At 42.7% G+C, this 16,131-nt stretch overlaps 1 protein-coding gene across 2 annotated transcripts in view; it reads right to left on the reverse strand.

Annotated features, from left to right (window-relative positions):
* RCL1 (RNA terminal phosphate cyclase like 1) overlaps positions 1–16,131 on the reverse strand; it is a 104,623-nt gene that overhangs the window by 14,278 nt on the left and 74,214 nt on the right. For both annotated transcript variants that reach the window (XM_065406374.1, XM_065406372.1), the window contains 4 exons: positions 14,481–14,555; positions 13,187–13,311; positions 10,765–10,890; positions 4,274–4,430 (listed from right to left, as the gene is read on the reverse strand). In XM_065406374.1, coding sequence (XP_065262446.1) covers positions 4,274–4,430; positions 10,765–10,890; positions 13,187–13,311; positions 14,481–14,555 — 483 coding nt within the window. The remainder of the gene's footprint in view (positions 1–4,273; positions 4,431–10,764; positions 10,891–13,186; positions 13,312–14,480; positions 14,556–16,131) is intronic.

Below are 16,131 nucleotides of genomic sequence, written 5' to 3' on the forward strand. Positions count from 1 at the left end.
GGGGGGAGTTTAGGTTCCAGGGAATTTTTTTTCACCAGACAAAAAACTATATATTATATAAATATACACACAGTATACGTTTTAAACAAACAATTTAATATTGTTCACAGCTATGATGATAGTGAAGCTTGGTTGAGGTGGTGAAGTCAGAGGGTGGAAGAGGGTGGGATATTTCCCAGGGAATGCCTTGCTGCTAAATGATGAACTAGCACTCAGTTGAGCCCTCAAGGGTTAACACGTTGTTAATGTAGCCTCTCAGACAAGGCAGCATGAACACAAGGGAGGGGAGACAGCATGGCAGACAGAGACAGACACAGAGAGAGAGAGAGAGATGCACACTGACCCTTTAAGTAAGCTGACCCACTCTTAAGTGCATTGTCTTTTTAAGTGGATCAGGAAGTTGAGACAACAGCTGCTGCCCCAGGCTCTCTGTCTCTCTCTGTCCGTGTCCCCTCCCTGCTCTATATGGAGAAGGGGTAAGCGGGGTGCAGGAGCAGGGAGGAGGGGGACACCCAGACATTAGCCCCCCACCCTTCCGCCCCTGCACAGCAAGCAGGAGTCTCTGGGAGCAGCTACAAGGCAGAGGGCGGGAGCAGCACATGGCAGTGGGGGGAGGGACAGCTGAACTGCCGGCAATTGATAGCCTGCTGGGTGGCTGCAGCACAGCGAACTTAGGGGAGCTGATAGGGGGGCTGCCGGTCCACTCTGGTTACAAGCCCCCACCAGCTAACTGCAACGGGCTGTTCTTCCTGCAAGACATTAGAAGGAAGTATTGCACAACTTTAAACAAGTATGTTCCCTAATTGGTCAGCAACGTAACAACGAAACAACGTTAACCAGGACGTCTTTAAGTGAGGAGTTACTGTCACTACTTGAGAGTTCTGAGACCTGATTCAGTGGAGTGGACAGGCAAGCAGACTCAGACACCCCCCCATACAAGTGAAGTCCAATCTTCTGCATTTCTGACATGGGTTCTCAGCCTCTAGCCAACACTGTGTTTAATGCTACTGATAACTGCCCATGCTAGGTAAGTGTGAAAAATCAATTATTCCTCCCCTCCCCAGCTATCTGTTAATATTTTGAGCTCTCAAGTATGTGCTAGGTACCTCACGGAAACAGGGATAAGAAATATCATTTTTGATGCACTGGAGGGGGATAAGGTGAAGAACCAGAAAACTGAAGCAGAAGAGTGTGTAGGAGGAAAGACAAGAAATGATAGGGGCGCTGTTGATGAGAGATTTACCATAGGCCTAGACACAAAGGACCAGATTTTTTCAAACATTATGGAAAAGCAGTAATGGGATTAAATTGCTGTCCGGATATGAAGGGAGGAGTCACGGATGACCTTCTGAATACAGGTCTAGGTGATAAGGGTACCAGTGGTGCTATCAACAGCATACAATACTGAGCCATTTCCTCATTATGCACTAGCCAGAGGTTAAGTCTGCAAGTTTTACAGTTCAGTCATATGAAGAGAACAGTTAAGGTATTATGTTAAAACTGAAAAAAGTAAGTTTTGCCCATTTGCCTAGCTCATATGGAAGAACAGATTTTTCACAAACTTAAACAACCCCCCAAAAAAACTTTTAGCTGAGACCAAGTATGGAAGGTTTCAGCCCAAAAGGAGATATTTGAGAAAGTTATAAGCAAGTGAAAAATTGAAATTTATAGCATAAGATGAGTTGCAATATATTCGAGAGACAGTTTACTGAGTTATAATCACAGCAACTATACTTTAATCCAACCTGGCAGCACTCACAGGACATTAGTTTTAGCTATTTCCAATTAAATTAAATTTTCAGCACTAAATACAATCTGTACATGTGTGCCTCATAAGAGCTGGCTACATTTTGTCAACACCAGTAGTTTCTTCTCTCATTTCAGAGTGCATTTGAAGTACTTAAAGTGGATAAGCACTTTTTGTTAATCAAAAACTATAAATAAGATGGCAATTGCTGAATCATTTGTAAGAATGAAAGCCTATTATCCACATGAGAATTAAGCACAATTGAACAGTAGTCATTTAAAATCAGTTTAACAAACACAAGTTTTTTCTAGAGTTAATACAAAAAGTATGCTTGTGGTAGATTGCAATACACACAATTTACCTACTCAAATGCTGCCTTGGCTACATTCTAATACATAATTCCACCTACACGTACCAAATGAGAGGTTCTGTAAACTCATTTCCTCCCCCAAAAACCATATCGACTAAAGTAGATAGTGATAAGATATTATCTTACTTTAGGCAGATATAACAAAGTTCCTCCTTTATTTTGTATAGAGGATGGGTGCCAGGCAAAGCACTGTCTTCCCCTCAGCCTTTCAACTCTAACAGAAAAAGAGCACACTAAGAGGGCTATCCTCTCTAAAACAGCCATTTCCTTTCTAGTACCATGCAAATAAATAAAATAAAATAAAATAAAATAAAATAAAATAAAATAAAAGAGACAGCAAGATATAGTATCTGCCCCTTATGATCCAGACACTCGAAACCATTCATACACAAAATGCTCTGAATGACTAAGGAGATGCTGCTGTACAGTGCACAAGCCAATTCTGACGACAGGTGTGCAACGCCATTTATTACACTGGTGAAGCAAGCATCACTGATCTAGTGACTAGAACCGAGATCTGGAGCAGGGATTTTCAACCTTTTTCTTTCTGAAGCCCCACCATGCTATAAAAATGCCAGGGCCCAGCAGAGAGGGGGCGGGCCCTCAGGGTTTCAGCTGGAGGGTGCTCGGGGCTTCAGCCGTGGGGTGGGAGGAGGGGGTTTGGGGCTCTGAGCTTTCTGCCCTGGGCCACAGCCAATCTAATGCTGGCCCTGCTTTGTGGCCCCCCTGAAACCGGTTTGTGGCCCCCCAATTGAGAACCCTAGACCCCCAGTTGAGAGCCGCTGATCTAGATATTCCAAATGAGGCCCAGAGGCTTTCATGTACTACCTTCCACTCCTCCCCTTCACTTATTTTGCTGATATTAAATCAGACCCATCGTTCAGGCAGTCTCTAATGAGACTACTGCATAGAGGCCACTCTAAACACATTATACATATTGTATCTTCTTCCTTTTACCTTGGCCCCAAGAGGCTGAGGGAGCCAGATGCCCAATGCTTCCAGTCCAACTGAAGAGAGGAAGCCCTGACACTAGGCCACCAACCCAATGGCCCTGAAGTCCTCTTTCAGTCTGACATAGCTATGTCTCAAAAGGATCCCACTAAGTGCTTTCTAGGCTTTTTTCAAACAGGATCCCTGAGCACAGGAAGGGAAAACATGAATCCCCGCACAAAGCAATCCAGGGAGGCTTTCTGCTGTGCCTGATATGACTCCAATTGTGTGCAGTAAGGCAGCATCTCAGATGTCATCCTTTGGCCTAATCACTGTGGTTATTTTGGGCAAGTCGACTCAACTGCTAAGCAACCAATTTTTTTTTAAAAGCAAAATGTAGATGGATTTTCAAATACAACATGTAGTAGTTCTGCTAGGATGCACATTACAACTCTCCTGTATCTCCGGTAACATTTCACACTTGAGAGACTGTTTGTTTGTTTGTTTGTTTCTGGGCATTGACCCTGCAGCAATCTCATTCTCTTATTAAAAAGAATTATTACATTTGCTCAAGTGAAAAAGCTCATGACAACACAACAGAGACAAAGAGCTTTTTATAGCCAGTCCAATGAAAGCGGCCCAGTTGTTTTTGGACAGAGGTGGAGAGTACTTGGGGCCCTGCAGTCAGAAAGTTTTGTCCCCCAAATGACTCAGGGTGGTACACATTCTAAATGTGGGACATCTCACAGTATAGTCAATATTGTGGCAAGTCATTTACTTTTAATGGTGTCCACCACAGGGTGAGGAGGACAAGATCCACCAACAACATTCTTCACACACTGATTGAGACAGCAACAGCCACAGGTCACTTCTTTGGCTAGATGCAAAGCAGGCAACTCTATCTGATTACCAACTACCTGAATCAGCCACTGTCCCACGTTTATGTATACCAACATATACAAAGATGGCTGCCTCAATAAATCCGGGGAGAAAATGGCTGTCTGAATGCAATTTATTATACTTGCTATATTAACTACGCTTATTATTCTAGAAAAATAAAACCCTCAATTTGTGTTTTTAAAGAGCAGTAAACTGGTACTTGAAGCCCAACAAAAGGCTAGACGTGACAGAAACATGCTTCAAATGAAAGCGACTCCCCTTGTACACTACCTTTCCTCCAGCTACAGCCACAGGACAGAGAGAGAGAGAATACTTTGGCTACTTACTCTGTAAATCTCCTCAAGCAGCAGCTTTGCACAGTTCAGGCCGAGTTCTTCTGGGAGTACAGCAGTTCCCTGGCCCTGGGGATTAGATGCCAGTTCAGCACCCAGAAAAGTGCCATTGGTGGTTTCTGCGACAAGGGACAGGCCAAAACCTGGAGACCTGAAAGACAATGACAGAACTGAAAGGTGTATCTGGTTACAGTATGTGAAGAGCTAAAAGGAAGAAACGAGTTCATTTTAACTTTCTCATACAGGTCTCCAACAGTGCTCTCTGTTAGAAGGCTACTTGACTTGCACTGAATAATTGGTTACTCTAACAGCATTTCAGGATTAAACCAAGCCAAAAGCTGCCCACTATTATGCTGGTTATAGGGCTGCCATTCGCAAGCCTAACATGAATAGTCTTTATATGTTCATTTCATCTCTCTGATTACTGTTACTTCCACCTCATTTGCAATCAAAAACAAAACAAACATTTCCCTAAGGAGCCAAACTCTATTTGGAAGGATGCTTCTGGATTTGGCAACATCAGATTACAAATGTGGCAAGTAATTAATACTTTAATCCTGTATTATTCACCAGCTCTCCTTGATTGTTTCCACTTTAAGCCAACAGGTCAAAGCATCAGTTCTATAGAAGAATTCCATAACTCCTATTCTGTGGCAGAATCCCCTTACCAGAAAGCCCAGAATAATGCCAATATACAATGCTACCTTATTTTACTGCAGGTGTGAAGGTGGGGTTTGTCTTACCAGAAAGCCTGAAGAAGAGCTCTGTGTGGACAAAAGCCTGTCCCCCTTTCACCAGCAGAAGTTGGTCCAATAAAATATATTACCCCACCCACCTTGTCTCAGAAATCCAGAGATAGCTGAGCACAGTTTACTGAGAAGTCCAAACAATACCCTTTGTCTTTTATTCATACAGTTGTCTCATTTTAAACTTTAGAAGAAAACTGGCAAATGGCTGTTAAAATAAAGTTAGCTTAACTCTCCTCAATGTTTAAGTTTTCCTACAACACATGAACTAGGGAAAGTGCCACTGGACTCCCTCTCCACTACTCAGGCCTTTTCATCAGAATGGTCTAAATCTAAATTCATTATTACTGACCTAACAGCAAGGAACGCCTCCATACCAAACACAGAGCACGAGAGCTATGCAGCCAAACTACAGCGTGCACCTCCTCAATGCTTCTAATGCCCCTGAGGTTTATTATGGCTCCTGAATGCCTGACAAGATCTAGTTCTGCTGGGAAAAGAAAGCACCCTTGACTGCTGTAGGACAGTCAAAATATGTAGTTCGTTCACAAAAATGGCACTAAGGATGATTTTGCACCCAGAACTCCGAGGGCTCAGAATGATGGCAAGAAGTTATTGTTTCAGAAGAATATGCATGATCTACAACAAACGCCCCATACGTGATCACGACTGAGAATTCTTGCCGCAAACTCACAAAAAAGTGCATTGTCTAGACCAGTGTTTTTCAACTGGTGGATTGCAACTTCAGGGGTGGAGAGGTGTCATGAAGGGCAATCTGAGGGGTCAGGAGGCATTGAAATTTGTATTGCAACTTCAAGCAAAGACAATCTCGATCTCTCACTCCTTGCACACCCTTCCCCTTGAAGGTCAAGTATTCTCTGTCAATGACTTGAAACATACACGCAAATAAATTATATACACTTGCTGTCACTGATATATTTACTATAAAAGTAAGAGGATCATGAAATTTTTTGCCTTTGAATAAGAGATCACCAATCTGAAAAGGCTGAGAAATGCTGATGTAGATGAATGCACAAGCCACCTGACATCACCGATAGCAACTTCCTAAGAATCCCAAAGTATATGCGACAGAGCGTCAAATAAAGCAGCATTCTCTGCCACTGACCAGCATATTCATAGCTTTTACTCTGCTCAGAGTTTGGAGAGAGTTTTCTGTATCACTTTAAGGGTCTGAAAAGGAGAACTTTTGCCTTGTTCTCTGTTTCTAATGGCTCACATATGACAAGCAAGATGAACTCACAAGCTACAAGTCTCCAATTGCTAATTCACTAGTCACAAGGCTGAGAAAAAGCTCATGAACACAGACACAAAAAAGAACTTGTGCTACAGAATCTCACATATGAGAAACAAAAATCAAAAATCAAAGCCTGTTTCCTTAGCCATGAATGCAATTTGCTTTAAACTGGTATCTCAAAAGAAGATCTTGAGGGTGGGAGGTATGGAAACAGGTAAATGATTGCTCAAAGGAGGGATACAACAAGACAAATCAAATGACTAACAGTTTAATCTTTTCTGAATTCAGTTTGAGTAAATTACATGCCATTCAATCCTAATTGCTGCAGACAATTATGCCACAGCCTGGCACGATTTCTCAGTGGCAATCTCTGCTCAAGAGAGGCCCCCGTATGGAGACTGGCTGGCAAAGGGTCAATGAGGAAAGGGTTCTCTGGTATGAATGGGAGTTCAGTTTTAATTGTTTGTCTGGGGTGCGAGGGAAGAAGGAGAGATTACATTTGAATTTCCTTCAACTACAGGAGTCAATTAGGAAACGCAAATTCCTCCTACAGTTAAGCAATCCACGTTTCCATCTTTCATTTGCTCCTGCTCCCAACCCCTCCTCCCCACCTCTGCATTTGACAATCAGGATTTTTGACACACCTCCTTCGCCCCCTATTTCACCTCACTCACCTTCTTAGCTGAGCTACTCACTTACTCCCCACTCTCCCCCCCGCCATGTGAGGGGATTGTTCTTTGACAGGACCCTTCATTTACTTCTTCCTGTCAGAGACCCTGTATCACCCTAGTAATCCCTTCAATTGAGACGGACAAGGTGTGGCTCCCTCAAGAACTCGTGGAGGATTCAGGCGGCCATAGCATAAGAGGACAGGTTCCTAAAGAGCACAGTGAGGTACTGTCAGCCCATGCTGACCCGAAGAGCAAAGCAGTAAAGTCAGCCCCATTCTACCACGCACTGCTGTTGAACCACTACTGCAGCTTCTCCACCCCAGCCCTCCAGGAGAAAGTACTTGTATTGCTTTCTCCCCACCCACAACCCTACACATCGCACGCCCCAGCAGCAGGCCATGTAGAGTTAAACCGATGCACTCTTGGTCAGTTGTTTCTTTCTACGACAGCTTATTTGCCAGCACTACTGCAGAATGGGGGGAGGGATAGCTCAGTGGTTTGAGCATTGGCCTGCTAAACCCAGGGTTGAGTTCAATCCTTGAGGGGGCCATTTAGGGATCTGGGGCACCACCACCACCACCACCAACAACAACAAAAACCTGTCAGGGACAGTACTTGGTCCTGCTAGTGAAGGCAGGGGACTGGACTTGATGACCTTTCAAGGTCCCTTCCAGTTCTATGAGATAGGTATATCTCCATATATATGGTAACAGCGTCATCTAGATCCTCCCAAAAGGGAGTTTCAAGAGTGTGTGGAACACACAAGGAATTGCACGACAGTAGTGATCCCACCCATATCTAACGGTCTGTGTTTGCAGAGCGATGTGGGACGTATATTAAGACATGTCCTTTCTTCTTACCCTCCTAGTTGGAACAGAGACAGAAAGAGCATCTGGAAAGTAAGATGGGAACAATGCCAAAGGACGTCATTTCTTGGTGGCTAGCAACCACGACAGTGCTCTGTTAGTAAACATGCTCTCTAGCTTTCATAAATTAGCTAAACCTGCACAGGGTGATAATGGATTTGGCTCACACAAATGAAGATCTAATTCCTCCTGTAGTTGCAAAGGGCATCTGCTACCCTTTGCATTGATGAACTTTCTGGTGCAAGTCCCCAGACATATAAACAGAGGAATACAACTCAGAGGATTTCTCGCTCCCCTTTTCAGAGGTGCTTTAGGGGTTGTGAAAGAGGCTAAGATGCTGGATTTCCTGAAGATGCTGGTATAGAGGAAGGGACTCCGCAATCCTTTTTACCTTGGAAGTCAAAATCCAGGATGGTGCATATGTGCTTGATCAGTCATTGCTAATCCTATTTATCCCCAAGACAAGGACAATGCTGGAAATGACAGGGCAGGCTTCCACGTGCTACCTTGCTAATTTGTGCCAACCAAGACCGAGGAACCAATTGTAAGAATGAGGGGAGTTCAGTATCCAGGCCCATTAAGTCCTTAACCCTTCTCTGCAAAGGCTGTCAACCCAGGTGCCAAATGCCATAGTATTTTACAATGCAGACCTGTCTAAAAGGAGTTTGTCTCAGTTCACTTCTTTTTACCACTTTGCTGTCAGGTAAAATCATGCCTCAGAAGTGAAAGGTTCATAACCTTGGCTTACTGTTAATACCTTGAGCCACAATACCTAGTCTCCAGGAGTGTTAAGTGAAGTGTGGTGGAATGACAGAAAAGAAACTGTCTGAAACAAGCAATCATTTCACATAAAGTAGGTTATAGTCAACAACTATTCTGTGCAGATTTTTAGACTTGCAAACATAACCAGTACAGGGTAACACTTTCCAAATCACTTACATTCCATTTTCAGGGGTGACAGAAGCCTAACTCATTAGAAGCACCTTGTTAGAGGCTTTTGAATTTTAATCCATAATCTAACGTAAAGAGCTTTGAGCTGTTCTGACTCAAAGGCACCGTAAATACAAAGGAATTCACTTTTCAGCTGCTGAGCCCTTGGCAGTTCCCAGCGGCTATGACTGAAGTTGTGGATATTCAACATTTCTGAAAATCCAACACAAAGTATTTGATTTACATGCAGTTTACATGTACAAGGTGCCAAACGAGGGGTAAAATGCACCCAGCAAGCTAGGCACTTATATGGCCCTCATCACCACAATATCCAAGTGCTTCAAAACCATTTACGGATTTTATCCTCAACACCCGTATGAACTAGGGAAGTATTACCCTCATTTTACAGGTGGGGAACTGAGACACAGACTGGATCAAATGACTTGCCCAAGGTCACACAGGGTGTCTTGTGGCTGAGCTGCAAACAAAGCCCACTTCTCTTAAGTCCCAACCCCATGCCCCATCCACTAAGCCACCCTTCCTACCCACAACTTGTCGGGCTTTGGGCCCCAAAGCACTTGCAATAGAAGACTCAGAGAGAAATCACAGGAGAGAGCAAATTGTGGGCTTATGGAGCTGGACAGAGTTTTCTGAGGTGGAGGGGGAAGGGTACTTGGCAAACATTAAGTGGGAAGCGGTTCTAAGAATGCAAGCTCTGGCAAGAAAGTAGGCAAAAGGGAGCCACTACAAGAAAGACCCTGGTGGTTAAGGAACAGATGCAAGCAGGGCACAATGACTACGGTATTAAGTATATTATTGTGATGATGCTATTTTACCAACTACAAATCCGTACTGAAGAACAGGTATGAGTACCACGTTCTGCCCTTGGATGCATGTACAGGGCTCCCTTAGACTTCAGCAGGGCCCCTGGGCATGCATACAAAAACATGGCACAGTTTTCATGACGTACAATAGGCGTCAGCACTAAAGCAAAAGTTCACGTGTCCTCCACACTGTTTACAACACATTGGCCTTTTGAATCTTTTGGAGAAAGAAACAGTTTTGCAGGTGATCATTCATGCCACCACATAACCATGCACAATACTCTTTTATTCCTTTATCTTCCAATTACCAGCCTGTTTTCAATTAAAGCACTTCCCCTTCCCTGTGGTCACCAACAACTTAAAAAAAAAAAAAAAAAAAAAAGTGCATCGTTTAAGCAAGTGAAAGAGAAAATGACTCGAACAGTTTGTTCGGGGTGTTGTGCATATTAGAAACAGGAAAGGCTAGAGACAGTTATTCAAGGTTTCCTCCACCTTCACCCACAAATGACAAGTTACTGGAATTTGGCAGGTCTTAACAAATCAGTTCCTCAGTTTGTCATGCTATGTCAGAACTACAATATCTCCACCTTGCTTCACGTTTTGCTAATGAACCAGATCAATAAAATGTATTAGTATAATGACTTTTACATGCTCGCTCTCATTCAGTTCCTAGGCATCAGACTTCACAATTGAAGTGTGTATGGGGAAAAAAGTTACCATGTATAGGTCAGTAATGCGTTTTGCTTTATTTAAATTGTTTGGTCTCACCCTGCAGGCATCACCATTTCCAACAAGAAGGCTATAATCGGATTCGAATCGGAGCCTTCACACCATACCTACTCCACTCACTGAACTTTTGTCATACCTTATACGCAGTGCTAGACTGAAACAACAAATTAAACACCCAAGAAAGCACTCAAGGAAATGTTACCTTCATTGGATGTACTGTAATGTTACATTGCATAGTTAAGAAGCACACTACATAAATCTAGACACGATATTTTGAGGACCTGCACAATCAAGTATTTCATTTTTCTTGTAAGGATTCATTCATTAAACAGCAAAACAGATGACCAGGTCCTAAAGATTAAATGCACTATCAAACTTGACAGCATACTTTAGTCCAAAATATCAAACTTAAAAAAACATTAGTATGATTTTAAGTTAGATTCCTTGGAATCCTCAATACTTACTTTCCAGAACTGGTCCCCTTCATGTGATCTGTGTAGATATAAATATCTGGTATAAACTTATTTAGGATGCTTCTTGCTGAATCCACGATTCTGTTTGCTATCTGTGGCGACACTCTGACAGAATACCTATGTTATGAAGTCAAGGAATTTATTATAATAGGAAGGTACTTTAAACCAGAAAGATGGCTAGTGCACAAAGAGGTTTCAATACATTCTTTTGGATATTTGGTTTTGCAATCTATGTCCACTCATGGATGCCAGCCCATCTTTCAACCTGAATTTATACTTTTCTATAGCTGCATGCATTCTTATTGCTTTCTACACTCTTTTTATAATTCTCTGATTTTGACAGTGAAGCCTGTACATAAGACCCCCCCATTATAACTAAGAAAACTCCGGTCTTAAAAGGTGACCTTCAAAGGACATTTTTTTAAAGGGCTGCATTACCTTTTGCTTTTTTTATGTGTGCAGGCCTGAATGGTTGTGGTTTTGTCCTACCCTTTTAAAGGACTGGTGGGGTGGGTGGGGTTCTTCTTGTTTTTGTGTCTTAGAAATATCAACAAAGTGAACTCTGGTCTTCCCGGACTTTGCTGGAGGACCTCCTCTAGGGGAGAGGGTTTCAGATCTCTCTCACCTTTACAGAAGTGGGATACCAAATCTTTAAACAAAGAAATCCTCTCTCCAAAATGATCCCTAGTCATGGAAGTGGGGTTTATCTCCAACGGCCTCCTTCCATGCTTTTTAAAATATTTCAGATTTTTCTATTAAAGCAGTAACAGTGATCGCTCTATCCATAGTTTCAAGGAAGCAATACTGCCCCACTGTATGTTGGGGAGAAACCATGTTCAAAAGCCCAGAATATTCATGTTCTTCCCGACGGAGAGAAAGTAAAATGCCTGAGAAACAGCTACTCACTACACTTGAACGATATTGCTTTTCATCTGGCTTGACAGAGGCAACATCCTGCCACTGAGTCTGTTAAGAGTGAGCAAGCTCAGGGAAATAAAAAAGCAAGGCCAGATTTAAAAAGGGGAGGGCCAATTCCAGCATAGCTGACCTGTGATGGTGCATTGAAACATGGGCAAGAAAGGAAAAGGGGATGTTAAGATTATGACCACGTATCTGTGTGTGAATTGACAAAACAACATATAAATATACAGGGTGGAGGTGACAGAGGCATGGAGAAACTGTTCTCTTCATGCAAGTCAGTTCTGGAAAGACTGTGACAAAGAGTGGAATGCAATCAAACACTTAGCTGCATCCTTGTTGATCTTACAGTATATAACTGAATCAACGGACTCTTTCAGTCTGGTGAGAATGTACCAATCCCAACGCTGCAATTTGAGATTCTGGACAAAGTGATCCATTCTCGTGTACATCACAAGGGAGATAATGAGAAAGTGCCACAAGTAAAAGGTGAATGCACTGTAAGTCAATGCCTCTGGCAGGAAACCTGTCTCTGCTCCAGCTTTCCCTTCAGGCTGATGGAAACTGGATTGTTTGGGACCTTTTTTTTTTTTTTTTTAAAGTTTATAGTTACATACTGAGCTACAAGTTACACACTGCTCCAGGGGAGCAGGAGCTCATGGGAGTGAACTCCAACACTGTTTCCCCCAAAGGGAAGAGAATAACTACACTTCTGATTGAGTGAACTTCTTATTGTCTTAATAAGACAGGAACAGAAGGTTTGAGAAAGATACAGTGTGAAAAACAAGAGGAAAGAAAGCACTAAACGTGAGGGTCTGCTCCATATGCTTGCACAGTATGAGCTTGTATTTTGCCATAGTGTACCACGTCCCTTGCATTACACATCATCCACTTCCATCCCTGACTGTATTATTGGAGGTCTAAGAGCTAATAGACTATACTAGTAACACAGAAGTGGCATAAATGCATGTGTGTGCTGTGCAGTACAAACTGAGCTTAAATTTAGGCTCTCACCCTACATACATTTAGTATAATCACTATTAAAAGAAAGGAGCCTAACAGGTCAACCTACAATAAACCAACTAAGTTTTTTTTTTTTTTTTTTTTTAAATAAATCTAATAGTGAGGTTCCCTTTTTGGTATTGCTACACGACACAGAATCATACAGATGTAGAGTTGGAAGGGACCTTGAGAGGTCATCTAGTCCAGTCTTCCATGCTGAAGAAGGCGTAAGTGATGGGAAAGCATTTCTATTTTCCTTGCTACTTAAGCATTTCTGGTAAAAAACACCCTTATCATCGCTTTTCATTTTTTTATTTACTTGTTTCCTGTTGAGTTTTGGATAAGGACTTCATACTGTTATGCTGCAATCCAATAACCTGTGTGATAAGCACAGCAATATGTATCTATATTACTCTGGTGTACACTGAACCACATGATAAATTGCTATCCGCAGAAGGTTAATGAAAAAAAACAGAGAAAAAAAAAAAGATACGCGGTTCCTCTGATCCGTTTGATTTTGCCAGGGTCTGTGGACTGAATGGGTCGCAAGACTTTCCTAACTGGACAGGCAAATATCACCTCTCCACCTCCTTTGGGGGGCATTCCTCTTCTAGTTATCTGGCCATCACAGTAAAAAAGGAGAAAACAGGTTAGCAAACAAATGAAAGAAGACATCTACAAATTCAAACAGATGACTTTTATTCCACTTATACTAGAACATTAACAGTAGAGGCCAGTGTCACATGAATACAGGAAAGGCAACGCTAACACCTATGGCGATGCTAGAGCTAATTTACACCAAGAGGTAAAGATCATTCTCTATCTAATTTAAAATAGGATGGACAATGCCTGCCACTGAGAAATCTCCATTGAACATTAAGTGAAAGGACTAATAAAAGCAGATCTGTGCATTGGTGCTGGAGAAATGACTTGCTTCTGAAGGAATTTAATGAAGATTCTCAGATGTTTAGCATGCAAAGGACTAAATCAAATCCCCAACTCATCCTCATTAACCAAACAGAAAGCAACAAGGGTACAGATGTTTCAGTCTGTCAGAAACAGCAAATATTTAAAATAATTAACCCGTGTGCACACTAAGTAGGTATTAAAAAAAAAGTCAGCTAATAGTTAGGAACTCCTGTCTGGCAGGAAACAGTGCGGAAGGGTATTTGTTTTGTTTTCTTTAAATAAGGTTAAGTTTGGAGGGACCACAATTTCTTCTCCTTACCCAATCCCTGACCCAGCTCAGACCCACATTCTGGGATCTGCCAAAGGTACAATAATTAGTGGACTGTGGGGGAGACGCCTCCCCAAATTGGAGGCAGCCCTGAATTTGCATAAGACTGTGGATTCAGTGGTTGTCTGTCTGCACTAATGGTAAGGGATGGGGGAATGGGGGAAGAGAGAGACAATCCCACTATCAGTACCTAGGGGTCAGAAGTGTAAGCAAAGGGAGATGGAAACTGAATGGATTGAAGAGGAGGAAACGATGCCGACCTTTTTTGGGGAGGCAGGAGAACATGGAGAGGAAGGAGAATGACTATTATTGCCATCTTCCAACCTCTCCCACTCAATAATCTTGGCATTTCTCCCCCACTGCACGCTCCTGGACTCTGGCTTTGCTAAAGCCCTAAAAGGCCAAGAAGATGGGCAAAGAATTTTTAGTAACACATTTATTAAAACCTAATGAGATAGTACATCTCCTAAAGACAAAATAGGGCAGGAAACACGTAGTCCTGTGTGAACCAGGGCAAAATGTCATTTCAGCCAACATTAAAAATTATTACCTTCAGTTCAAAACCTTCACCATCGATTCCAAATTTTTTCAGCAAGGGCAGAGCTGTTGCCTTAAGTACATCCACCTAGAATAAAGCACAAAAAGCCAACCTCTTTACTACCATGAAATGAAACAGGCAATATTTATATTCAAAGAGAGTTAAAGAATCATGTAAAGGTTTTTAAAGGATGGTCAATTACGAGCAGTCTAACAGGGATGGGCCCTCCAGACTAACAATACATACATATTATAGGCACAGCTGATGGTGCTGCCTACTATTAAGGTTGCCTGAAACTTCTCATTATAAGACCCTGTTTTCAGTTGCTTATAACTCTGCCCACACTTTAACTGTTTGGACTGAAATTTCCCATGCCAGATGTGTGCACTTTCAATTGTTTGAAAGTTGCAGCAAAAACAATGCAGCTGCTTTTCAGAATGAGGTTAAAGAAAAACATGTTTTGTCCACGTTAAATTCTTACAACCATTTCTTTGAGAAACCTTAGCACCTCCAGACTTTGGAGCAGGGACCTGAAATCAGGCAGGGGGAAGATGGCGGGGAGCTCACCCTGGTGTCAGGGATGTTCCTTTTGCTGGTTCTGTGGGAAAACAGCCCCCAAATTTGGCCAAGTTATGGGCCTGTGAATAGTTTCAGTTTGGATATGTTCGGTAGAGACTTAAGAGTTTGGCAGTCCTCTGAACAGTCCGTCTGCACTGGGCATGCTCCAAGTCTATGGCTGAGCAGGGCCTTCCCTGCAATTGCTGCTCTTGGCAGCTGTGGCACTGGGCACCAGAATTGAGAGCAGGGAGACCATCTGTTCTTTGCTCTCAAAGCTCCTCCTGCTGGCGCCCAGGCAGCATTGAGGAAGCTCCGTGAATGGAATGCAGAGAGGACAAGAGCCAGACCTGGGAGAGCAGCAGAGAGAATGACCAGAGATGGATGAGGGGAGACTGGAATTCAGACAGGAAGCCCCCAGAGGGAAACTGGGACTGTCTGGGTAAGGAGAGTGACACTGGGATTGGAAGAGACAGGACTAGGATAGGCCAGGTGGTCTGTGACCACTATTAAATTAAATTAAATTTATGGAGATATCCTATCTCCTAGAACTGGAAGGGACCTTGAAAGGTCGTTGAGTCCAGCCCCCTGCCTTCACCAGCAGGACCAAGTACTAATTTTGCCCCAAATCCCTAAGTGGCCCCCTCAAGGATTGAACTCACAACCCTGGGTTTAAGCAAGCCAATGCTCAAACCACTGAGCTATCCCTCCCCCCAACTAGAACCCACTCCCCTCCAGAATCTGCAATGGAAGCCAGATTCCAGAGTCTCACCGTTCCTCGGCTGGCAGCAAATATCTGTGAAATCCACTAGCAAAAGAGCACCCCATCTCCAGCTAGTAGCTGGCCCACATAGATGATTGCAACCTACTTCTGCTATCAGTTATTCTGCTAGCTCAAATGGCAGACATTTTCCACATGGATCTAAAGGTTCAAACCCTATTTCTGAGCAACATGGGTGTTGATATGATGCCACATGATGGAATTTGTTTTGGTTTTGTTTTTTAAAAATCTAGGATGATACATGCAAAAAACTATAATAAAAGAATGTTAGACTTGCAAAGTTGAGGACTAAAGTTAGGAAATGACAAAATTAAGGTTGCCTGTGCA

The sequence above is a fragment of the Emys orbicularis genome, chromosome 6, assembly GCF_028017835.1.
Source record: "Emys orbicularis isolate rEmyOrb1 chromosome 6, rEmyOrb1.hap1, whole genome shotgun sequence".
NCBI classification, from domain to species: Eukaryota; Metazoa; Chordata; order Testudines; family Emydidae; genus Emys; species Emys orbicularis.